This window comes from Parambassis ranga, chromosome 17, assembly GCF_900634625.1.
Source record: "Parambassis ranga chromosome 17, fParRan2.1, whole genome shotgun sequence".
Taxonomy (NCBI): domain Eukaryota; kingdom Metazoa; phylum Chordata; class Actinopteri; family Ambassidae; genus Parambassis; species Parambassis ranga.
Window position 1 is genome coordinate 4411196 of NC_041037.1, and position 25780 is coordinate 4436975.

A 25780-nucleotide genomic window follows, 5' to 3' on the forward strand; every position below is an offset into this window, starting at 1 on the left:
CTTGCTTCTCTCTCTTTCCCGCTCTCTCCTCCCATCCATTCGTCTCCCACCATGCAGCCAGGAATAGACAGATAGTGCTGGCTTAGTGGCTTCAGAGCATCTACAGACACTGTCTCTCTCACAGTTGTACGCAGTACCTGGGCATTTGTGATAAGCCAAAAGGTCTGTTTAAGCTGAGATCCTGTAAACACATGATAAGAAATATCCATATTCCACACCGTGTTTTCAGCTCTCGCCCTCACTTCGTTACTTTGGGCTAAAACAAGACGGCAAATGAAAAATGTTGCTCGAGTTCAGTTGTGTTTTATTGTTGTCAGGGCCATATTCACTGCTTTTCAGCTTATCAGCATTGCAAAGTCTATAACTCGTAACATTTTACAATCTTTACTGCAAAGTATGTGAAATCATTCTACTACCACAAAGGTTAGAATAATATAAAAAAACAGATGCTTCAGTTGATATTTGCATAGCCAAGAGACCTTTATCTGAGTAAAACTGGGAATTCAATTAAAGTTACTCTTTAACATTATTAAAACCCACAGTGTCTTTATATGTTTGATTAAATCTTCTTTTTCTCCACATTTCTCTCTCTCTCTCTTTCAGTTATTACCTTTACACGTACGATAAGATGGTGGCTCCCAATGTGTCACTGCGGAGGGAGGCGGAGATGAGCCCCGAGATGTTCGGAGCACTGCTCAAACACCACTACAGCCGCAGAGTGATGGGCCACGACGAGCCACCCATGGGTCAGTAAATTCATTTGAATCTTTATATATTATTGTACCAGTATTTTTTTTTCCTTTAAAAGAAATATTTTTTTTAAATTTATGGTGGTCATTCACTGTATCATGCTTTACCGCTGGAAAAAATAAACAATCAACTAAAAGTCATAATGTCAAGTACACACACATTCACACCCCCTCTCCTGAGTGGCAGAGAGCTGGAGCTGGGTGCCAAGCAAAAAGAAGTTCAGTATCGTAAATCAGTGAGCAACTAATAACAAAATAATAAAGCATTGGTTATATGCAGAAGCTGAAAAAAAAGAACTTCAAGCTTTTTCTTGTATCTACAAACAGTCAGCGCAGACACTTGAGTGTTGAGCTTAAATTACTGTTTAATAAACACCCTTGTTTATGTACATTAGACAGAGAAACATGACAGACACATGGCTGCTATAAATACATGACACACAAACATTAAACAGAAGAAATTTACATGCATACAGCATGCAAAAATCGTGTTCATGCAACACACTCAAAGAGCAGACATGTGCTTACTGTAAGCATACAATTTACAACACACACACACACACACACACACGTGGCCTGCAGTGATGCACATAATCATGCACTGACCTTCATATAAAGACTGTGGGGGCACCTAACTATCAATGAACAAGAGGGGTGTAAATGGCAGTGACCTCCCCTCTGCACTGTTTGCTTTCATGTACACATTTAAGTATATGTATGTGATGCCTGCATTAATAAGACGCGTGTGTATGTATATAGGGAGAGGATGAATCACAGGAATGGTCTTGTCAGCCATTGTTACACCCCGTCTGTCTCTCTCGCTCGTATCTCTCAGGCGTTCCCCTTTTTTTTCCTCCCAACTATTCTGTCCCTACTTCCTTCATCCTCTTTTTCCCTGGCAGCAATCTCCTCTCTGAGTCGGCTCTCCGTCTGCTCCTACACTTCCTCTTCCATCCATCCATCTATCCATCCTTGTCTCTTTCATCTCCTCTTCTCTCTGTCTCTGTCTGCTGTCACCCACCCCCTCCTCTCCTCTCTGAGTCGGCACCATGCCTTTCACTCTTGCTGTTGTAGCCGTCTCTCTCTTTCTCTCTCTCGTCCCTCCTTATTTCCTTTTGATCCACCACCAAATGACTCACTCCTGTTATTTCTTCTATCCTGTGTGTGCTGTTACAGAGCATGTATGTGGGTGTGTATGTGTGTCAGTGTGTTTGTACATGCGCAAAGCCAGCTTGAGTCAGTAAATGAGTGTCCTCTCCAGTGTCAGACATGCTGCGCTGAGACCATGCTGTTTCCTGTCACACACATACTGTATGAATACATTACCATCAGTAAACAACCCACTGTTCTTATGCTCGCTGTGTCACTGGTTCTTCTTCTTCTTCTTCTTCTGTCTGTGAGCCAAAGCTTCACACACACCATCATCACTTGCCTGCATGTCTGTGCAGTCTCATTGTTGTTGGTCAGGAATCGAGCATAGATTTGAAGAATCTGAATCGGGTTCAATTCTGATGTTGCCACCCTGGATTCCCATGATGCACACCTTAAAGCCACAGTGAAGGGGACAGGGTGAAGGAGGAGCCCACACAAGGCTCCATTCTCTGTGTGTGTCTGAGGGCAAACGCACAAAGAATTTGTGGGCGAGTGTTTGGCTCCTCGGCTGTTGTGTACTTGTGCATGTGTGTGCTCTCACGCTCATGGAAGAACTGTGAGCTTTTATGAGGCTGTGCGAGGGTGTTACTAAGCGTGGGTGGGAGTGTGCACCAGCATGGCTCGCACTTCCTGTCTTTCAACCACCTCCTCTTCTTTTCTTTTCTTTTTTAAACTTCTTCCTTCATCCTCCTCTCCCTCCCTCTTCAGATCTTCACGCATCGCCTCCCGTCGCTGCTGGCGCCGAGGCGGCCAAATCCCAACGTGCCACTGCTGCCTCGGCCACCGAGCGGGAATGCCAAACCCAGGCAGTTTCCATGGAGACGAGCAGCCCAGGCTGCAAGAAAGCAGCCCACGTCTCCGCCCACAGCCCTCCTCCTCCTCCCGTGTCGTTGTTGTCATCTGTAACAGAAGTAGCAGCTAAGGACACGAGCAGCGCTGCAGTGGTGGTGGGGGGGCTGGAGGACGACAAGGACAGGATCGTTGTGGAGATCATGCAGATGTACAGCAGGCAGCAGGAGAAGCTCAACTCCACCCTGCACAAGCAGCTGCAGCTGGAAATGGTGAGTTAGTGGCTGGAAAGATAAATGAGCCAAAGATAAACCAGACCATAACCGTTCCCGCCTATTAAAAGTGTCCTTCATGTGGATGTGGAGGTGACATTCACCTTCTACCGACTCCTCCATCTCACCTCCAGCTATATCCCATGAAACATGTCGGCATGAGATTGTTCCGCCATCTTTAATACAAATCAGCCAAACAATTCATAGTTCACAGTGTTTCTCTAACATCTAAATAAAACACTTCCCTTTAATTTTAGTTTGGACAAATAAAACAAAAGGTTGACCTTCATTATAATTTCACATCCACTAGTAAATTACGTTTCTAAAATCCCACTAATGGGATTTAGAGAGAAATGTATTTGTAATCTAAAATAAGACCACTAAATTATAAATTATTATAATTAATTAATTATATAAATTATAGTTACAAATGTCTAGGGAAAATATGTATACACAAAACTTTTCCTGCTTTCCGGCTTCATCCATAATCTTGCAGAATATGCGGTGTTACAGGTCATACAGTTTTTGATTCTATCAAAACCATGACATCAGGGTGAATGATCTCCGTGGAAGGGATCATGCATCTTAAGACACTCTCCCTGCTAGGGTCAATGAAGTATCACATAATTATCGTTATTTTTCATGACTTGGTCATCTCTGTGTCTCCAGGAGCTGGAGGCGTTGCGTGGGGGCGAAGCTGCGAGGCTTCGGGAGCTGAGCGCCGAGCAGCGAGAGCTGCGCTGCGAGCTGGAGGCGGTGCACAACGAGCAGGCACGGCAGCTCAGCCATGCCCGCCAGGAGCAGCTGGAGCTGGAGACACGTCTGGAGCAGCTCCGACAGCAGGCCTGCGCCTGCGAGCCGGGAGCACAGCGCCAGCAAGAGGCCCATTACACTGCACAGGTATGAGCTCAGAGGGAACACATGGAGGTTTTAAAATTGATTTCTGACGTTAGAAACGGTCAAAATGACGTGTGCACGCTGGATGAGAGCACGCTACAGTGGTAACACAGAACAACAGCAGTTTATTACTATGAATGTAAAAATAACTTGCATTTCAAGTGAGTCAGTTCAGTTTTTGGAACAGAAGGTTAAAACATACTCTCGCAAAGAAATCATTTTGCTGGAATGTACACACACACACACACACTGAGGAACTTTGTTTGGGTTTCCACAGACATAATCATGAGATAGACTTGGTTATGTTGGCCAGAGTTCAGGACAGCAGTATTCCCTCTCCTGTCTGTTGTTTAAGCCCCACTCCCACTGGCACCCAGCTCTGCCAGTCAGGAGAGGGGGTGTGTATATAGAGATATATATATGTTTGTTAGCTTATGCAGGCCAGACCTTTATTTAAACATGTTTTTGAACCAAAGAGTTGTGAAATAATGGCACCTTGATTGTCTCAGGTGTCTTCGTACATGTTAATTTCATTCGATTGCTGTGGGTCTTGATAGAAAATGAGGACTGCAATAATCCAAAAATGCATAAATATTTAACGTTTAACACTTGTAATATTAAATCTTGGTTCAAAGAACATGACGTGACAGATCGCTGTGTTAGACTGATGTTTTGTAAGTCATAACTTGGCCTCATGCCTCCGTGTCTCTCTTCCCAGCTGTCGGAGCTGCGTCAGAGGCTGGAGCGGGCAGAGGCGGACCGGCAGGAGCTGCAGGAGGAGCTGCGCAGGGAGCGTGAGGCACGAGAGAAGCTGGAGCGCACCATCGCCCAGCTCAAACAGCAGATGGCCCTGTCTGGCGCAATGGGAGGAAGCCCCTCTCCTCCTCTTACCCCTTCCACCGGACCCCCTAACGCCCACTCCCCGCCCTGCTCTTCTTTAATCTCAGAGGCCCCGGTGGCCAGCCAGAAGTAACTGAAGCCCCCCCACCCCCCTCCTCCAGGCACCTCCCCCTGTTCCCCCTCATTCCTCTCTACTGAACACTTTGCCAACTCTACAGACACAAACAAATCGGCCTGGAGCAGAAAGTCTTTTTTAAGTTCCCCCTCCCATTTTTATTTCAGTGTAGGACTGACATTTGTTTTTGTAATTGCGATATCACTTAGTTGTTTTTTTATTCTTTATTTTTTTTTGCTTCCCTCTTTTTCTCTTTCAGCAGTATTTAAAGATTTTGGGGGCATGTATGATTTAATTTATAGTTTTTATGAACAAACAGCTGCTTCACAGACAGGAGTTTGGTCAAGTAGAGACCAACTCATCCCATCACTATCCCCTTCCTCCTCCTCCTTCTCCTCTTCCTCCCTCCCTGCTCTGTGATTTCTGGAGATAATGACTGAGATATTAAGACACTGACTCGTGGACGTCACATCATGCTACTACCTGGCACAGCAGCCAGTGCCCATGGACACATAACACGGCCTGGTCGCGTGCCTTCTCCTTTCTCTACGTTAAATGCTCAAGTACCAGCGACTGCAGGAAACTGCATGGACATTTCAAAACAGTTTTTTTTTCTCCTTATAAGAACAGAAAGAAAAGTATAACATGTTAAAACATAGTCTTTATGGAGGAGAGAGACCTTTACTGTACAGAAAAAGACATTTTGCTGATGTCGTAAAACCTCATGAAAATATGCCAATAGTGACGCTGAACTTGAAGTGAGTGTTTTGAGTGTGAGCCCCCCCCCCCCCCCCCCCCCCCCCCTCTCTCCACACCCTACCTACAAGGTAGCTAGCTAGGAAGTTGTCTGGCCTGGACCACAGCTGCTGCTAACACAAACTGGTTTCCTCCTCGCTCTGCTGGGCAGCACCTGGACCCTCCTGTCGTAGACCAAACAGTCTGCCGGTTGATCCTTACTGGAGACCTCACACCTTCCATCACCTGCGCCGTCGTTCCTCAACACTGTGGTTTTTAACCCACTTCAGGCTAGACAGGAAACACTGTGCTCTTTTCAGGCTTGGCTTGAAGAAGCTAATGAGCAGTGTTACGCACTTAACACGCTGCCCCCCCCCCCACCACCACTACCACCACCAGCCAGAATCCCCTGGGAAAGGAATGTGTCTGGACACCGGGGCTGGGTTGAGCTGCTGTAGCATTTCTAAGTAAGTCGAAGAAAGGCAGAGCTTACTAGCATTACTAGCTGTACTGTGTCACAGTGATACACAGGTCGTCCTTACATGTCTGCATGCACTCGAGTGTGTTGGCATTCAGGCAAAACAATGGCCCCAGCATTCCCAGCAGATGATCTAAGCTGCAGGCTGTCCCTCGTTTGGGGGCTTCTTTTTTTGTCAGCAGACAGTTTTTATCCCCACCCTGTTTGTCGGAGAGTCATCTAAGAAAGTGGGTCGCAGGTGAAAGGAGTTAGTCCAGAGTGGTTTGGGTTCCTGCTTACCGTTATTCTGCCTGGCTGAACAAACAGCACTGGGTAAGGGAGGCAGGACCGGCGCACTCTCTCCCCTGCGGCAGGCTGGGTGGCCCGGACGCCAGGGGTACCGGGGGAACCCTTTTTTTTGTTTTGTTTTGTTTTGTGCCATCAGAATGGGGGCAGCTGTTGTTGTCTGGGGCCCTTCGCCCACCCTCGGGTGAGGCTGTATAGGATCTCCCAGCTCCCAACAACCTCCTCCTCTCGTCCCTCGATCCATCTCCACATCAGCTGGGGGGGTGGGGTTCGCAGCGTTTTGTAGATGCCCAGGAGAGCGAGCAGACGTACAGCTAAAGGAAATGAGGACTTTTATTGTGTCAGTTGCCAGGCAAAAGCGCTTTTTATTGCCACTAAGAAGATCCCTGTAAGTGAGTGTGTGTGTGCGTGCACATGTGTGTGTAAATAATTGTGTGTTTAAGGGGATCGGCTACACTCTTGAGCTTTTTGTTTTTTTATGCATCTGCTATAAATGCAAATTGATAGACATTCCACTGTGCTCCATCCTGTTCGATGCAGATTTTCTTAACACAGCTTCCCTTTACAATAACAGACTTTAAGGACCGGGCAGAGTACAGTTGTGGTTTGTTGATAAAAGTCATATAAAGCAGGTGCAAGCCAGTAAAATCAAACCCATACTGCATATGTACACTCTACGGTTGCTCCATTTAAACCTTTATTGAAATTATGAAAGAAAATATTTAACATATTAACTAAAGATTTATATTCACTTTGTAAATACAGTAGTCATTAATATATTAACTGTTCTTATATAAATAATCTTCAAAAGGTTATATCATTTGGACCAGAACTAAGGCTTCAGTTAGGCCGAAGGTTTTTTTTTCTTTCTTTTATATATCTAAAAAAAAAAAAACGATCTTTGCAGGTATCAGAATTTGACTTTTGTTGGATGGATGTGGGGGATTGAGACGCATGGTTTATTAAGACACGACGCAGGATGATGGCAAAATAGGAAAAGAATTCTTTGTTACACACTTCTACCCCCTTTTTCTGAACTGATGCAATTTTTTTGTGGATTTCATCAACAGACTGTTTAATGTGTAATGTAAGCTTTTTTTTTCCCTCTTTGTTAAACCATACCTAAACTAAACTGAGAATTTGTTTAAGAAAAAATGCATTTTGGGGGAAAAAAATATCATTTTTTGCATGTATCGCTGCCCCTTTACATTTTGTGTCACCGGGCCACTTTATCAATCTGTTTATTGTAGAAAAAAAAAAAAGAAAAAGAAAAAAGAAAAGTTTCCCTCCACGTTACCCACAGACTATTGAGATGGCTCATCTGCATGAATATTGAACATGTGCAAGTTTTATATCATTAATGGTACCGAGGTTGGCTGAATATAAAGTTAAAGAGTCAGATTATGAAGAAATCGTCGCCTGAATTTGGAACTTGTGTGCGTGTGTCCGTGTGTGTGTGTGTGTGTGTGTGTTGGCCTAACATGTCTGACTAAAAAAGCACAGCAGCTTTGAAAAAAGGGAACGAGAGAAACTTGCTCATGTAGCTCTGGATGTGCGGTTCTGTTTTCTGATTCAACAACATATATAAATAATATCCTCGTCACTCAGAAGATAATCAGTATTATAGAGTTTTTTATTACCTCTTCAGCAGAACAATGAGCAGATATTTAATGGAAGTCTGTAATTTTTACTTTCTTAGTAGTTTGCATTTTATACACAAGAGGGCGCTGTTTATCTTCTTTGCTTGTACACCATTATTGAAAAAGGTCATAGGAGAGAAAATCCCTTCTAAGACGGCGTGCTGGGCTTTTTTTTTTTCTTTTCATTTTGCAGTGTTATGAGAGCTTGGAAATCATTTGTACAGAATTTTTACTGGTGTGAATTATACCCAACGAGGTAAAGGGAGCCGCTCGTCACTATGGAGACACGTTTGAATAGCGGACTTAACAGAAGCATTTGCCTCTTGGCTCACTTGAACGTGAAGAGAACTTGTCTTCTGAGGTGTGGCGGGCGGTTGACCTTGTAGTTGGGTGGTGTAACTTTCAGCCGGTAATTATTCTTGGGAGTAGAGCTGCAATGGTCACTGGTGGTTACCATGATTTAATTTATACAGATTCTGTTATAGAAGGAGAGAGAGAGATAGAAAAAAATCAACAGCTTTGCTAAAAAGAACCTTTTCCCCCTTGATGCTGTTCTGAAACATGAAACGCAGTGTCTGTGTATGACCATTGCATACTACTACTACTACGTTGCCAATACTACAGTGTGATGAGACTTTTGTTCTTGCATGAATTGAGACACTGTTCTCCTACCTCATGTTGTGATATAAAAAGATGTTTTTTAAGCAGAAGACACTGCATCTCTAACTGTTTATCATCATTGATATTTACTAGTAAATGACATACCTGTAAATGCTTTTAGCTAATACCTCAGTTCTATCTAGTGTTTGTTTTTTTCTGTTTTTGCCCTTCCCTGATTTCAGATCTTGTACATAAACCCTGTATAGACAATGAACTTGGATCAAATTCAAGTAAAGTTCTGTAGTGTCAAAAACCTTTGTCTCTTTCTTTTCTGGCCGTAAGGCCAATATTCCTTAGTCACATGCGAAAAAAGCTTTATTAATTTTATATTATTTAGCTTCAAGGTAAACATGCACGATTATAGAATATAGATTATAAAAAATCAAGATAATCACAAATCAATATACTTCAGAGGGTCAAAACAAATCATTTTAATGATTTCTTTTTTTTACATTTGATACATTTAATAACAAAAAATATTCATAATATGAATAAAATCAATAGACAAACATTTTTCTTTATAGTTGGGATCATTAACAAAAATAATAAACTGCATAGAAAACATACAATGTAGAAAGCAAAACATAAAAACTTAGAATAAGCTGCCTGGTAAGTCCAGTCTTCAAAATGTAAACATAAGGCTGTGAGACCGTGCTGCTTCAAGTTAACACACTGGTCTCCACAAATGATTTGCAAACACCACAGTTTGAGGTTCTCATCAAAGCTGAGCCTCTCTGTGCTCCCTTTGAAACAACCTGAGAAAAAAAGTCAACAAAAGTGCAAAAGACTGCAGTTCCTAAACTGGCCACTTGAGGCTGAGGCTAATGTTAAAATGCTCAACCGAAGCTTTATAGAACCCATCCATGCATAGTCTCTGTGTCCATTCTTTCATTGTCCAGAACAGTCGTGTCCCTGGTGTACAGGTGGGGATTGGACTAAACACACCAACAGAAATAAAGTTCTAAACTCAACTTCATTTCGTCTGGAAACGAACAGGCATCCTGATCCAAAACAGTTACACATGTTAGAAACGGTGATATATGAAGGCCACTGGCACCCTTAGCGATGCTAATGTTAGCATGGTAACACATTTATAACATCAAAGTCTATATGCAGATATATGGCAGATATTTTTTCTAGCAGCAGTTCGTTCCTGTTTTGCATGTATTCATGTTACACAGAGCTAACAATCAGTTTCTCTACAAGATAATTAACCACTTAAACTTTTTAATTAAGTGTTTTGACAGCATTCACATAATCCTCAAACTAGTCTGATAACCTGAAAAATATTTCTTCCACTTGATGATAAAATTGGTTTAAATCTTCTACTAGTACCAAAAGCACCAAATCTAAACAAAGATGGCCGCCTGCTGAATACCTCCATGTGGAATGTAACTTGTAAAAGATGATATATGAGGATTCTTAGCAGCATAGTTAGCGCTCTGACCTGCACATATGTGTAGTGAAGCATACTGGCATGCTAACAGTCACTAATGAGCCCAGCTGATTGAGGCAGAAGTCATCGAGCTTGCAGGTGTTTGTCATACACTGTGTGTGTATCTACTCCATAACATACAGGAATAATGAATGTATATATGCATCGTGTTGATGTGATCATTTAGTTTGATGTGTAGTTCCCTAGAAAGCAATAGGAATATCTTTAGATCTAAGATCATTCCCTGTATGTCACCTCGTCTCCTGCTCTACCTTTGTGCAGTCATGCCTTGTCCTCAGCAGCCGGGCTAAAATTAAACCTCCACTCACAAAAACTGTCTGGAGGAACTACAGCCAAGTTCTGCGATAGCTGCGAGGTTGGACAGGCTGCGCATAAAACAAACGCTATTAGAAGGCTGTTCAGGAAGCAGAGCCAGGCCATGTTTAGATCCAGGTATGCGGGTATTCCCGCAGGTAGCAGGAGCACGGCCAGAGCTGCCAGGAAGAGCGTCCAAGTGTTGACGAACACACACAGTGTTTGCTGAACCAAACTTCTCTTGGAGCAAGACGTAGCAGTTTGGTCGTTCAAAGCAGGATTACTCAGTGATCTCTGTAGGATGCAGCAGCTCAGCACACGAGGACGACACGCATACAGTGCAGCACAGCCCAGAGTCAGGAGGAGCATGGAGGCTATTTGAAGAGTATAAGCAGAGTGATAGACCCAGCATCTGTGCATCCTCTCGTGGGAAACATCCTCCAAGACTGGCATGAAGTCAGACAGTCGAAAGACATAAACAACAGCCACACACCACAGGAAGCTTTGCAAAAACAAGTAAATGAGCAGCTTGGTTTTGGAGCGTGCAGCTTGAAATCTCACTGTGCATAAATGGTCCAGACCAGCCATGACGACCACAGGCCACTGTAACGCCCTGTATACCTGTTCCAGAATCTGAACCAGCAGACATATGTGATATTTGGTCAGCTGCAGGCCAAGCAGGACGACGTATGTGTCACTGCAGATGTAGAGGCTGCTGACGGTGAGGGTCAGGGCAGTGTCAACGACGGCCAGGGACACGCTGAAAACTCCCAGGAAGCTGCTCAACATGTGCTTCCTCTGGAGGAACACCAGGGCCCAGTTGAGCAGACATTTTGCTCCCGTACTGAGCAAGATGGAGGTGATGGAGACATACATGGTGGAGGGTTTTAACTGTGCGCCATCATGGAGACTCTGATGCACCTGCAGGAGGCGAAACAGACATTTATGGTAGATAAGTGTTGTGCAGAGCTCAGCCACAGGGGGGCAGTATGAACAGGAACTGTTGAATTTCTGCAATCACGATGTGTTTTCAGGGTTTAATATCTCACTGGATTGATAAAAAAATGACACTAACTGAAACAATAAGAATGATGTTTGACTGTCACAGGTACAACAAATGAAATTCAAGCTAGATCATCCAGCCGAACCTCTTGCAAAAGCCACGGTGTGATAAACGATGCCCTTCCTGTGGAACTCTCTGGAGACTTCTTTATTGTCTCCTTAGAGATCATCATCTTGTTCACACATCGCTCCATGTTCCCAAGCAGCAGGTGTAAATATTAACAGGCGTCTCACAGGCTGTATAGCACCTCAAACATACACATGTACAACATTTCCCCCACATGCACACATACAAAGCTGCCTTTTAACCATTTAAATGCTTAAAATGCAGCATTTGTATATTTCACATTTCAAAGTCTCAAGTGCAATAACTACTGCACACAATGAAAAAGAAAATGGAAAAAATTCCAACAGCCGTCTTTACCTTTTAAAAGCGCACCAAAAAAACTGTCATTCTGCACTTCAAGTGTATTTAACTTCCTGCTTTCAGCATTAACACCAGCAGACATCAGATGAACTATGGACCGACACCGCCCAGTATAAGCGAGCTTAACCCATCTGTTTGTTTTTCAGGGCTGTGCCTTTGATGAGAGCCCAGATATTCCCAGCTGAGTCATTTAAGCTGCTAATGGAGAAACTGTAATGAGAAGTTCCATGATCTCTCTGACTGCTCAGATTCAGTCATCACACTCCCCTGTAATGTGTGCATATTCTAGTAACTCGCTTCACAAATGGTTCCTGACTTGATGAGAACAGCAGACACTTTAGAATCACTCTGTGTTAAAGATCATTTGTTTTGTTCATGCCTGACTACATCCTCCTCAGTTGTCAGTATTTTGGGGTCTTTTTATGCACAAATAAGTAGAGAAGCGCTGCTGTATGAGGGTGTGCAAGCTTTAGAGACAGGCCGACCCTTTGGTGACAGAGCCCACAGATTTCTGGATTGCTGTGGAAGCTCAGCAGAGACTATTATAAAAGACTGAATGTCACAGGGGTTAACCTTCTGTAGACCAGCAGCAGGTCCTCAGTTCATTGACTCTAAAGGGAGCAGTACATGTAAACACAGACTGTAATCAGTTATGAAACCTGACTAAATATTGCACCCAGTTTTCACAGAAAAACAACACTTTAGGTTCCAATTACTGTCCTACCTTTATTTAACTGCTAGCTTATTCTTCCATGTCCCTCCGAATGCATGTGGACTAGAGTTGTGGCACTTATCCTGACAGAATGAAAGAAAGTGTCCCTTTTTGAATGGACGTCATGGAGCCAGGGGCTTGTCGGAGCCCGCCCCTGTCGGCGGACGGCTGCATTGCAGCTTAAAGCCACTTCCGCATTGGCCTTGTTTTCTTTCATGTAAAACGCTGTTAAAACAAATCTTCCACCGGTCATTGTGGTGCCATTCGCTACATGTTTATTATTCTTATAGGTGATCTGGTGGTCCAGCTAAAAATAATGTGTTAAATAAAAAAAAATATTAGGCGATAAATAGGATTATGCCGCGTTCTTCAAACACTTGGTGGATTCAAACTCGGTAAGGTAATTAAAAGTATATTTTAAGAACGCTTTATAATAATGTTAATGTACTCTTTGTCATGTAAGCAGTAAGGTTTATTCTGTGTTTTTCACAAGACGTTCAGGACTCTGACACATAATGTTAATTTCACGGACTCCTTGCTAGCTATGCTAGCTAGCTAACATGACTCATGTAAAGTTAGCTGCTCAGTCAAAGCCTGATTAAAAGTCCGGTTTAAAAAGCTCACAGTGAGCAGACGGCGTTTGGTTAGTTAAAACAAAGTGTGCTGAGTCAGTGTGCATTAATGTAGGTCTATGTTTAAACGTGAATATAACTGTCAGCTCACAGCATCCTAATAACGATGTGTTTTAGTCTGTAGTGTCGGCCTCTGCTTTGCTCACTGTGGCGTCACATGTGCTGTATTATTAATGTCGTATTTATATGTATTAATAGAGCTGCACCCTGCTGTGGTGACACACTTTGAATAAAGTCTGCAGCCTGCTGAATCAGCCCTTTGTGTTGTTCAGAGGATGAGGACGCTCCCCACCTGTGCACACCTGTGTTTGGACTTCACCTGTCTGCAGCTGAGAGTCCCGAGCTCCAGGTTTTATGTCGGTGTTGCAGTGTAAGATGTTTAACAACATTATGTTATAGAATATCAGCTGCTCTCATTACCTGCCCACATGCAGCAAATACCTAACTATATTATCTTATCTGTTCTCTCCTCCTCTTGTCTCTCCCAGCGGAAGGAAGAGCAGAGAGTAGCGCTCTTCATCTTATCATCGGGACGCCACTGACACCATTTGTGATTCTCAAATGAATTTTACATCAACCTGCTCAGTTTTAGCAGCACAGAAAGCATTTTTTTTTTTTAAATAAATTCCAAAGAGTCTTGCCTTGGCTGACACATTTAGCGTGTGGATTTTACAGGACACTCGCCATAAAAAAGAATAAACTAATAACGTCTCTCTTTTGAGCTTTCGTTAGATGGGAACATAAAATAAACATTTTTTACTGATGAGGATTTAAATAAGCAAATGAAGTCTAGTATTTTATTACCACTGAAGCCTTCATGAATATGTTCTTGTATAATTTCTGTAATTTGTAGGTTACCATTGTAAAATTCAAACCAGTGAAAATTCAAAACACTGGAAACTGGAAATGACAGGATGTGAGGAATGAATGAATGTACAGTAAAGTGTAAACAAAATATTTATAGGGGACATCTGGATCTTCAGTAATAACTCCTAATACCAACTATAAATTAAGTAGAAACGGTAAACTGGAGGAACAATGATACTTCATACAGTGTCTGACCTGACGCAGCATCTAAAGCTCAAGGCCCCCCGGGGCCAAATTCGGCCCTCAGCAATGTTCAACCTGGCCCGCGCCACGATGTCCAAAACATAAACGATCTGATTTTTGTAAATGTTAGATTTTATTTTTTTTTTTTTTTTATATAATTTCCCCTATTTTATTCCACTGAATAAAACCACAGTAATATTAACACAAATGATTTAGTTGCAGCATAAATAACGGCAAAGTTTAAAGGTAGGCGCTCTGTTGTTGAGAGAGCACAGAAGCAGCACGCAGCTACAGAGGAGGCTAACAACTTAGCTTTTCTTCATACAATCAGTTTCGTGGTGAGTACCAATAACGGTGACTGAAAAGGCAACTTCATCATGTTTAGAGCTACTGTTAGGTATTTATTTAAAGAGGGAGACTGTGTATTTATGCACACGGCACAGCAGCGTACAGCTACTTCTACAGTTAGCTATAAAGCTAAAGCTAATATTAGCAAGTCTGTAAAAGTTAGCTTAGACACCGGCCGGGCGGCTGCTTCCCAGCTCCGCCCTCTAGTTTACTTCTGGCTCCAAAACGTCAAGATGGCGACCAGGAAGTACGAAAGTCGAGGCTTCATAACAGGGGTTTTACGAACCAATGGGTGACGTCACGACGTCTACGTCTATCTTTTATATACGGTCTATGGTTGCTGCTTGTACAGCAGCCCTCGTCCTGCCACTGTTTGATGTAATGACAGGTTGAACATTTGAGCTAAATCAGTTCTTTTTGACTCTGTGAAGCTCAAAAGGAAAATGTATCTTTGTCCAGGACAAAATATTTAAAATGAAACATTCACACACTAGTACAACAGAGCATTCATGAATTGTCTGTTTGTAAACCAGCTGTTTGACTGAGGCTCCAGCTGTGCTGCCACAGACCTCACCTTCTGCTTTTGTTGTCAGTGAACACGTAACACAGCACACAGGTAGCCCCGCCTGCCCAGGCTCAACAGGTTTAAGACAAAAGAAAGTCCCACTCCACACTTGCAGTGCATCTATCACACAGAAAGCTGAGCAAAAAACAGTGTAAGCATCATAAGGAACGTTTTCTGTAAGCATTTTCACTTCATTTGTCTTCCTTCTTCTTCTGTGGCACTATACTTATAAAGCAACTGAATTTAAGATGAAGATAAGATTTATCAAATCCTTCTGCAGCACTGACTATGACACAAAACAACAAGAAGAAGAATAAGTCCACAATTACCTTTAAAAGTATGAGAGTGCAAGCAGTCGTCTGATGTTGACATCAGCCGCAAGTCTGTGTGTTTGTTTGCTCTCAGTGGTTTAGTAGGCGTGGTTAGTTAGAAGAAAGGAAGTGATACATCACTGAGTATGTCAGCTCTATGGTCTCCAAGATTTGGTTATGTACAAGGTACAAAGCACACAGTAGACCTGTGATTGTGGTCTAATAGGAATGCAGCAGACATAAAATAGAGAGCAAGTGGACATTAACTGTCAGATAAAACAAACAATCCTGTGAATTATCCTGTCAAACAGGCTCAGCGTTAAAAAAAAAAAACCCACAAAAAGAAGAGAACACGTGTGGAAATTAAAAAGAATCAATCAAAAATAATCTTGATTTCTAAGAAACTACTGACTCCTAGTGGTGTGTTTGTTTAAATGTACATCACTTCCTCTAGTACAGTGGTCCCCAACCACCGGGCCGGGGACCGGTACCGGTCCGTGGGTCATTTGGTACCGGGCCGCACAGAACGACTGAGCAAAAAAATATATTATTCATTATCTGAGTCTGAAAGCTGTTTCATTTATAAATCGATCAGATTCATCCGCCTGTGCCTTTAAGCACCTGCAGACGCTGGTCTCGGTCACGGGATACGGCCCCAAAATTAAGCCTAAAAGCAGCAAAAATAAATAAAAAACAAACGTCTTTGGAGAGCTTCTTCGGAAAGGGGAAAAGGCCTAACGAGGAGACAGAAGAAGAGGAGCCTACCCCTTCAAAGAAAAAGAAACCCGCATTTAAAAGACTATATCAGGAGTCCTATTTAAAATACAGATTTATTACAACAGGTGATTCTCACACACCAAGTCCGCTCTGAGTGACATGTGGCGAAGCCTTCAAAACTGCTTTGGCACTTAAGACCAAGCACCCTGCATTAAAAGACAAGCCATGGAGTTTTTTGAAAGAAGAAAACGTGAACAAGAAGGACAGAAGCAATTAATGACGGCCAAAACAAAATGACGGAGTGGACTGGACATAAGAAACACGCTTCGGGTGTCATTGTCTCCCATTATCCCCAGATGGGACCGCCTCATTGCTGAGAAAGCTCAAAGGCTCCCACTAATTAAGCATAAGAGTAAGTTGTCATTGTATGCACTTTGTTTTTATTTTATATATTTTTTTCTGTGCCGGTCCGTAAAAATATTGTTTTACATGATACCGGTCCGTGGTGCAAAAAAAGGTTGGGGACCGCTGCTCTAGTAGATCTACAGATACCATTATTTCAGTAATAATTTCTAACACTGTATTATTATGACACACATTGTATCATGAAATACAAAACATGAGCTTGGGTGGATTTACAGATATATGTATTGATTTATTTTTCATTTTAATATTAATTTTCCTACAACATAACAACTGAAATTTGAACTAAATATAATAGCTCCAATATTGAATTATAATTAACTATAGGTGATCCTGTATTAGCAATGAAGTCCTGCCAGACATTTGATTCACTTTAGAAAAGCAGCCATTTTGGATGCAGCCCTCAATGATCTGCCTTTTTTTTTGCTGTACATGAGTAATCCACCAGAGGGCAGAAGACATATTTGGACATAGTATACAAAATATAACAGGTTATAGATGGTGTTAATGTTGGGAATCTCATATGATTGGCTTTGTTGTATTTGTTGTGGTGTCTGTGATAGCTTTAAGGGGGTTTTGTGTTGTCAAGCCTTTTAAACTCCACAATATAGTAGCCATTTTAATTGTTACTGCAACATCTGACCTGGTAACATCATCTGAAAATTGTGTGTGTGTGTGTGTGTGTGTGTGCTCCTTTTCTGTTTTGCAGCATTTATTGCACTTGGCTGTAGTTTTGAATCTGGCCGATAGGGGCACATGGGGCGCTGTAATCATAATGAGCGGCAGTCAATAGGAAACGTCACTTCCTCCCCGGTCACGTACTGTTTTGTAATGTTTTGGCTTTTTTAGCATGGTCTGTCTTTAAATGCACGACAAGACGGGTCTAAAGACACCCGAACCTTCGTGAACTAATAACGACACGAACTTGTTTCCTTGTTTGTGATAAAGTAAGGCTTCATTTTGTTCGCTTTTGCAGTGTGTCTGCCCGGTTAGCTCTTTGGCTAATTGCTAGGTGAGGTTAGCTGTCAACAAATCAAAGGTTTACAATGCCGAAAGGGACGGCCGTTATTTATGACAGTTACCCTATTGTTTTGTGTCACATGAAGCTAACACCAGCGCATTTTCTTTAGTTTTCTTAGATTAAAATGTGTCCACAGTAACGGTGGCGAATAACACGTGACATCTGGTTAAAGTGAGATAAGTCTTCAGTCAACCACTTCCCAATAGTTGATTGTTTTGGTCAGGTTCCAAGAAAAAAGGTTACTTCTACTCATTCTCCGACGACACCGAAGATTGTCAAAAGGAGACATTGATTGACATGTTTTCACTTCCACAATCATCTGATCAAACAATCTGATTAAAACTTCAGGAATTTAAATCAGTGCAGTTGGACTTACAGTTTTATCTGTGGATGTTTCCTCACTCCCTTGAGCGGCTTCTGAAAAGGGGCAAGTGAAAAAAAACCTATAAGTCCAGTTGCTGTGATTTTATACCCTTGGGCAAAACATGGTGTGGATGAATGAGACATTTATCTATGATTTGTCAGGTAAACTTTCACAGTTATTTATGGAATGTATATTAGTGGAAGCAACATTTACAATAGTTATTTTGCATCTGGCAGTTTCACAACTAATGAACCTGACCCTGATAATAACTTAAAGATCCAAAGGTGGCACTTTGTGTTGTTAGCAAAAAGCAGCTGACCATCTTCATGTGACAAGTAGGAACTGAGGAATATTAGCACACACACTTTTAGTTGGGGTTTGTTCTCTGATTTTTAGACTAGCAATCCACTTTTTTCATTTTCAGACATATTTTGAATTATTTTTACAATTAGAATGTTAAACTATTATTTACAGATGTTTTGATCTTGCATCCCTGCAGAATGGAGAACTCAGACACCAGTGCATCATCAAGGCCTTTAGCAGTCCCGGACAGAGGCATAGCGCGACCCTCAGGCCCCCGTGGTCAGCTGCCAGAGTCAGCCAGGTCCTCCAAGCACAGGGAGCACATGTCTAAGTCACCAAGGAGACGGCGGGAGGGGAAGAGGTCACAGCGACGGGGGGATGGTCACGAACAGCTGCTGTGGGAGGTTGAGCGCCGGAGGTTGCCAGGTCAACAGGAGCACTTGGAGCCCTCTGGTTCAGTGAGCGACACAGCGGAAAGCTCTCCTAAGAGGTTTGCTCTGCAGGTTACCAGCTGGTCCATTGTGCCACCGGCACAACTCTGCTGCTTGGGACATGAGGTGATATTGTCTTCACTGCTCTTTTTTTCCTCTTGACAGAAGAGCCCATTTTCTACATGGACCGTACCCAGCCACTCACTTCGGACCCAAAGCCTGTATTCTTCCCAACCCAACTTCAGTCATGTAAGCATGAGAATGCTGAATGGACTGAACTTTGTGTGTGCAAACAGCTTGTTAGGACAATGACTCTGAAAAGTTTGTGTAACTGTGACAGATAAGATAAATTGAGATTGTTGTGATTGGATGGTACATGAAAAAGGGAAGGCTTATGGAACAGGCCACAGATATAGGCAGGAATATTGTCACCTGATCTCAAGAGAGTTTTCCTGGACTTGATCTGAAAACACACAAGTACCAGCACAATGCCTGTCATTCGCCACACAATGAAATGGTAAAGACACAGAGTAGTGAGAGGGAGAGAGGGCATTTGTTTCTGTTGTGTGGAATTTGACTGTCAGACGTTCAAAGTGTCATTACAGTTAATGAATGACTGAGTGATTGAGGAATGTGGAAAAATCTTCCTTTCATTCAGTAGACTTGGTATCAGTGTTGCATTTGACTTTACACTTTTTTGACTTTGCAGCTTGCCTTCTTCAAGGAAGTGCTGATATATGAAGTGCTACAAGTTGACAGTTCACTCTATGTCTTCCAGGCACATCCAGGACCCAGCCAGCCAGAGGCTCACCTGGAATAAACCTCCAGTCAACGTGCTTGTTATCAGGAAAATCAGAGATGAGAGTCTGGTCGATCCTTTCAAGGAGCTCTGCAGATTTCTAGTAGAGGTACTGGACAGTTTTTTAATGTATTTTATAGTTGATTTGATGTCTAGAAGGAGAATATGACCTTTTGTTGTTAAATGTGTGATTCAGGAGGTAGATATTGATAGCTTCTTCCATCATGCATCACAGTGTGCAGTAAAATGGCAAATATTAGTATAGGAAAAGATATATTCACAAACTTAATTGAGGTTTAAACTGTAGATGGGAATTTATATTTTCTGTGTCTCTCAGTAATAATTCAATACATAGTCCTGGTTATAGTCCCATCTGGCCTCTGTGGGAAACAAGCTAAACTCATATTTCTGCTATGAAGTATGTTAGAGAACAGGCTGTACAGTGAACAAAAAGAATCCAGGAAATGGTCCAGACATGTAGGGGAAAGTCATAGTTTGTTCCCCACAGCTTTTACCACATGTTTCCAAGACCAGCTGTACTTTGTGTGTCCAGAGTGTCAGAGCAAGCCAGTGTTCATTCCATAATAACGTTGTCATGTTCAGCTGCACACGTTTGGCACATGATTATTTTGCTGTATTTTAAAAAGGACATACTTTTGAGAGAGAGGTCTGTGTGTTTTGGCTGTCGTCATTAAAGCAAGTGTTTGTGTGTCAGGAGAAGCAGATGATGGTTTATGTGGAGCGGAGGGTTGCAGATGACGCTGCATTGTCAAAGGATGAGACCTTTGGCTCCATCCGCAATCAGCTGTGTACCTTCAGAGAGGGTGAGACTCCAATGTTTGTTTTGACCAGTAGAAGAGCAAATATTGAACATTGTGTTAGTTGTGATGTTTAAATATCTGTTTCACAATAACACTGTAATTCAATTTTATACTTAAGTAAGTAAAAAAAAACAGTAATATCACCGCTATAATTATAATTATAATTATAATTGTCTTGCTGTTTCCACTTGCACATACCAGTGGGAATTTGGCATAGTTTTTATCTGGGCTATGGTTTTATATTAGTACAGAAACAAAAAACTACCAACTATTTATTAGTAAATACTCTCGACTAGTTAATAGACACATATCAATGTCTTAAAATGCATAATAATGACATGGCGCTGTGATTATGTGTGACTTCAGGTTATGATGATATCTCTGACTGCATCGATCTCATCATCTGCCTGGGTGGTGATGGCACTTTGCTGTATGCCTCCTCCCTCTTCCAGGTATTATAATCACTGCAGACCAATTAAAACCTGTTTACATTAAAGAAAAGAGATCCACTCTTATGTTTTCATACATTTTAGCCTCCTTTGGGATTGATCGTATCAAAGCAGAAACAAGGTCGTCAGAATGATATCACTTTGTTTCATTTTCCTTTTTTCTGTTTGATGTTTTTTCTTATATTAATGGATGTCTGAGTGAGATATACAGTGTTTTTTTGTGTGGTTTCTGTCCTGCAGGGCAGCGTCCCTCCAGTTATGGCCTTTCACCTGGGCTCTCTGGGTTTCCTGACACCTTTCAAGTTTGAATCATACAAAACTGAAGTTGCCAAAGTTTTTGAAGGTAACTATATTAATAAAAAAAAGCTACTCTTACTATTGCAGAGTACCCACTGTTTTATTAAGTTGTATGTTTTCCTGTGGGCTTTTAGGTAATGCAGCCATTACTCTGCGCAGCCGTCTTAAGGTTAAGGTGGTAAAGGACATGCTTCACAGAGCTGGGCAGCAGCTGTACAGTAGAGAGCCACAGCAACAGCAGGAACACAATGGACTCCTTCCTCATGGACACACCAATAGTGAAGCTGGCAAGGTTACCTTACAGCTACAGGTGAGGTAAAAGGTTTAATGTGGACAAGTTTGTCAAAGTTTGTCTTGATGCTGAGTAGTAGTGGCAGTATGGGTATATTCTTGAATTTGAAACTTAGATGAGTATAGATTACAGCCTGTTTCCAGTGTTTGCTCTTCTGGATGCTACACATGCTTTATTCTCAGAATATATTAACCCTAACCCTAACCCTAACAGTTTATGTGGTCAAATAAAGAGGGGTTATAAACAGGCTAACACAACCTCAAACCTCAAATAAAGGTTTTCTTAATCTTAATGCTAAGTACCCCCCATGATTCAATAGCTTGTCAGCTTTAGCAGCAATAATTTGAAATAATTGTCTTCGGTCGCTCACATCGATCAATTTTTCTTTACAGCATTGCTTCAGTTCATTGGCTTTTTTGGGCATTCACTTATGTACAGCATTGGACTTTGACTAGGGCATTTCAAAACCTTGGTTCTTTTATTTGTTGTGCAAGCATAGGACATTGTTCCAGATGTGTTGTGGTTTGTTCAGATGCTGTTTTGTGAACCTCAGTCATTCTTTCTTGTGTTTCTTGTGTTTTTTTGCTTTTGTTAACATTTAGCATGCTTAAGACTGATGCAGCAACAAATGCCTCACCAACACCACTGTACAGTGGTGTTACACTGTTGCTTATGTCTTTCCCTCTTGGGAAATGCTGCAGACCAGCAAACTGTTCAAATGTTTTTATAGAGGTCTGCTGGTGATCAATTCATCAAAGGCTGATTAGCAGCACCCCCTGCAGCTCTCCTTCTATGATCCTATGGGAGCAGTAAGGGCAGTTTTTTCCTTTTTGGCTACATTTTTAGCTAAATAAAGAAAACCTTGTATGATGTTCGGCTGAAGTTATATTTGTTTAATCCTGAGATCCATTACGAATTTTCATCATGTTTTTATACAAACCCTCAACTTAAAAGAGGGAGTACTAACTTTTAAATTGGCTATATTTGGTCAGAAAGTGCCCATGTTACTGCTGTTCTGCTTTTTAGAACAGCAGTAGACAGACTGGTCAACTATCGAGTGGAATGATTTAAAAGTCTGGACCAGGGCAATTAATGTGGTGCTGCAAGTCATTGTGATGACACTGGCTGTGTGTGCGTGTGTATACATGCGTATGGCTGAGTAAAGCAGCCAAGACAGGGTTGCCATAACAACAGTCATAATAAAGCCACTTGGCGCAGATGTGGGAGAGAGAGAGTCGGATGTTGTGAACTTCTGTTGAGGCAGTTGCTATGGAGACCATGGCGTCAGCAGTGGATTCTCAGCCGAAATGGATATTTAATGATTCCTGATGCTCTCCGTCTGGCACACTGTAACTAAACAGTAGGTCACACTGCTGGAAACAGGCAGTTTGTCAGTGTAACTCCTTCTTTGTCCTCCCAGCCCAGCGTTTCTTGTCACATCAATTAAAGACTATGATGGTCCCTGCACCCCAGTCTGATCTCACGTCTCGTCTGCTGCGTCCAGCAGGATGTTTGCATTGTGCGCAGCTGACGTCGACTCACATCTGTCAGACGTCACAGCTCAGTGCTGCAGTTTCCTGTATGACTGACTGGAGTGTGGAACATGATTTGCATGCTGCCGGTCTGTAATGGGAGACTGTGTCTGCTGCTGGAGGACTTAATGTTATCACTTACTGCTTTGATTAGATTTACTGTCCATGAAAAGGAAGCACATACATATGTGGCTCAGTTTTTTGTTATTGTCCTAATTTTATCTTCAAATGCATGATATTAGAAAAGAGACATTTTGATAAGGATTCAGAGCATCAGTCATAAACAGATTAAATTATTTTTGTGTGCATAGCACCACCATGTGGATCAATAATAACCCGTCTGACTGGCCTCAATGATTGGTCCAACAGGGACTTACAATATATTGGTTCTGAGATCTATATAACACCACCCATGTCTACATTTTCTTTAGATACATTTAGTCACCCTGAACAAAAGGCCTTTCCTTTATTTTGATATACCCTTTCATTCTCTGGATACAAGTTGCCAAAATCATTTACAGCACATGTAAACATATACATATACATGAAAAGATTTCTAGCATTTGGCCTTTAGGTGGCACTATGGTAACATATTTTATCCAGTCAGTCAATGGTTTTCCTTGTACAATGCCTTATTATTCCCAAAGAGGATTTAGGTTCTCTCCAAGATCCGCATGCTCATATATCACCATTACACACCCAGATTAAAGAGATTGTGCAGCCTCTGTGGAGGTATGTGTTCGCTGAAGGCCCTCTAATCTTAACTGTGGTTTTGTCTGTCTGTGCAGGTGTTGAATGAGGTGGTAGTGGATCGTGGGCCGTCCTCCTACCTGTCCAATGTGGACTTGTACCTCGATGGACGACTGATCACGTCAGTTCAGGGAGATGGTAAGCAGACTGCTGAGTGCTGACCCCTGCCATGTAGTAAGGTAGAAACTGAACCCCATTCCTTCTCCTCTATGTCCTCCAGGTGTGATTGTGTCCACACCTACTGGCAGTACAGCGTATGCAGCAGCGGCTGGAGCCTCGATGATCCACCCCAATGTTCCGGCCATCATGGTTACTCCTATCTGCCCACACTCGCTCTCCTTCAGGCCCATTGTAGTCCCTGCTGGGGTGGAGCTCATGGTTAGACTGTTGCGAATGAGAAGACTGTTTTTGGGCTGTAATTCAGGCTGTAATTATATATATTTTCTTTTTAACAAGGAAGTCTATAGGATTGACTATAGACTAAAGCAGACGCTTTAAAATACTGGCTAGATTTCTCAGCCTGGTGCTTACAAGATTGTAGACTCAGTGTCTTCAACATGGAAGTTGACAGTCTGTCCTTATCTCCCCTGAATCAGATCACTCTGTCTCCTGATGCCAGAAACACCGCCTGGGTGTCTTTTGACGGCAGGAAGAGGCAGGAGATTCAGCATGGAGACTGGTAAAGATCATTAACCTTCCTTTTCTGTTGCTATTTGATTATGTATACAGAATTTCCCATCCTTAATTTAGGATTCTTTTTGTGTGTCTTTTTCCACTCTCAGCATAAAGATCACCACATCCTGTTACCCAGTGCCGTCTATCTGTTGTCATGACCTGGTGTACGACTGGTTTGAAAGTCTGGCTCAGTGTTTGCACTGGAACGTACGCAAGAGACAGGAGCGACTGGCAGACGTCTCCGACTCCTCTGACACTGAAAACTGAAGTCCAGGGTGTGTTTCCCAGAGAGAGCACAGCAGCAGCAGAGCAAGGACAAAGGGATCAGGTTTGTTCACAGATGAGCTTCACTGGGATAGAGCACATGCATCCTGTGAATAGCATGTGATTAAACTGCTTTTAGTGTTTTACAGTGAGTAAACATCTCATTACATTCCAGACACACACACACACACACACTGCTGCTTTGTCTGCAGCTTCCATGGAGAAAGCATGTTTCTCACCTAGAAATGATCTCAATGACTTACAGAATAATGCAATGTGATTGATGACGACCATTCTAAGCTCCTCATTTTTCTCTGAACACTCAACGCAGTGATAAGTGTAAAAGCTGTAGATGTTACTGACCTGAACTCACTGGTAGAAAAAACACTGAAGTTATGTAAGCGGACATTTATTCTTAACCTGTAAATGTGTTTATACAGGATTTACTCATATTTATGTGATATTTATATATTTTCCAGAAGGAGATTGACGTAATTATAAGAACCTGGTTAATTTCTATTACAGACTTAACCAAAGAGATTTTTGTGCTGTACAAACAACAACCTTGTAGCTGTGAAACAATTTTTCAGTTGCCTTTTCTGCATGTAGAAGGAAGGAGGCAGAGAATATTAAACCGGCTATCATATGCTCATGATTGTTAAATGTCAAATGTGGAATCTTTTCCGTGTTAATCTTTGTGTGAATCCAGATATTATCATCAGTCAATGTTGCAAGATGTTATCAAATATGGATTCATTTTAGATAAACAAAAAAAACAGTACTCAAGTGCTTTCTCTGTTTTTATTGCAATGATAAGATACAGATATATTTCCAGACATCCAATTTTATTAAATTATTCTCCAATATCACAGGAGACAGTCTTGAGAATGATATTGATCCAAATGTGGACAACTATGCGATCAAAAGACACAATTTTTGACCATTGATAAAACATGTATGTTTTACAGTTTCACTTTTATTTTCCCCCAGAAATGTGTGATGAGAAGCAGCAGCATAGAGAGTAATAATACTACAATATACAACAGACCGATACTGTGCAACAGTCAAGAACAATCGGGAGAATTATGATTTTTCTCTTTTTTTTTTTCCTAAAATGGTTTGTCAATATTCAGAGTACAGCCACTGGCACACCGGCAGCTCAGAGACAGAGAT

At 42.0% G+C, this 25780-nt stretch overlaps 3 protein-coding genes across 8 annotated transcripts in view; 2 read left to right on the top strand and 1 right to left on the bottom strand.

The window, feature by feature from the left end:
* The window catches only part of skila (SKI-like proto-oncogene a), a 28657-nt gene extending 19792 nt beyond the window's left edge, over positions 1–8865 (top strand). Inside the window, exons 4-7 of the mRNA XM_028427152.1 lie at positions 604–746; positions 2610–2962; positions 3632–3862; positions 4578–8865. Of these exons, the coding sequence (XP_028282953.1) occupies positions 604–746; positions 2610–2962; positions 3632–3862; positions 4578–4832 (982 nt within the window). The 3' untranslated portion in view covers positions 4833–8865. The remainder of the gene's footprint in view (positions 1–603; positions 747–2609; positions 2963–3631; positions 3863–4577) is intronic.
* A 276-nt stretch (positions 8866–9141) lies between these two features.
* On the bottom strand, positions 9142–18605 carry gpr160 (G protein-coupled receptor 160). Of its 5 annotated transcripts, XM_028426897.1 has the most exons (3): positions 18467–18605; positions 18007–18047; positions 9142–11283 (listed from the first exon to the last, which is right to left on the bottom strand). In XM_028426897.1, exon 3 carries the CDS (start codon positions 11236–11238, stop codon positions 10330–10332), a length of 909 nt encoding a protein of 302 aa, XP_028282698.1. In that variant the 5' UTR covers positions 11239–11283; positions 18007–18047; positions 18467–18605; the 3' UTR covers positions 9142–10329. The 5 variants fall into 5 exon arrangements, with proteins under 5 accessions (XP_028282698.1, XP_028282699.1, XP_028282702.1 ...); XM_028426898.1 differs by lacking the exons at positions 18007–18047; positions 18467–18605 and adding an exon at positions 15488–15780; XM_028426901.1 differs by lacking the exons at positions 18007–18047; positions 18467–18605 and adding an exon at positions 15168–15348.
* On the top strand, positions 17401–25407 carry nadkb (NAD kinase b). Of its 2 annotated transcripts, none has more exons than XM_028426893.1 (12): positions 17401–17556; positions 18494–18787; positions 18894–18977; positions 19507–19636; positions 20243–20351; positions 20715–20800; positions 21038–21140; positions 21229–21404; positions 23707–23806; positions 23889–24046; positions 24265–24347; positions 24451–25407. In XM_028426893.1, exons 2-12 carry the CDS (start codon positions 18495–18497, stop codon positions 24608–24610), a joined length of 1482 nt encoding a protein of 493 aa, XP_028282694.1. In that variant the 5' UTR covers positions 17401–17556; position 18494; the 3' UTR covers positions 24611–25407. The 2 variants fall into 2 exon arrangements, with proteins under 2 accessions (XP_028282694.1, XP_028282695.1); XM_028426894.1 differs by having other exon boundaries at positions 18897–18977.
* The last annotated feature ends 373 nt before the right edge of the window (positions 25408–25780 follow it).

Coding starts and splice junctions, on each gene's coding strand:
- nadkb (XM_028426893.1), top strand. CDS start 18,495: ATGGAGAACTCAGACACCAGTGCATCATCAAGGCCTTTAGCAGTCCCG. Junction 20,352..20,714: donor GCTGTGTACCTTCAGAGAGG/GTGAGACTCCAA, acceptor GTGTGACTTCAG/GTTATGATGATATCTCTGAC. Junction 21,405..23,706: donor AGGTTACCTTACAGCTACAG/GTGAGGTAAAAG, acceptor CTGTCTGTGCAG/GTGTTGAATGAGGTGGTAGT.
- gpr160 (XM_028426897.1), bottom strand. CDS start 11,238: ATGTATGTCTCCATCACCTCCATCTTGCTCAGTACGGGAGCAAAATGT.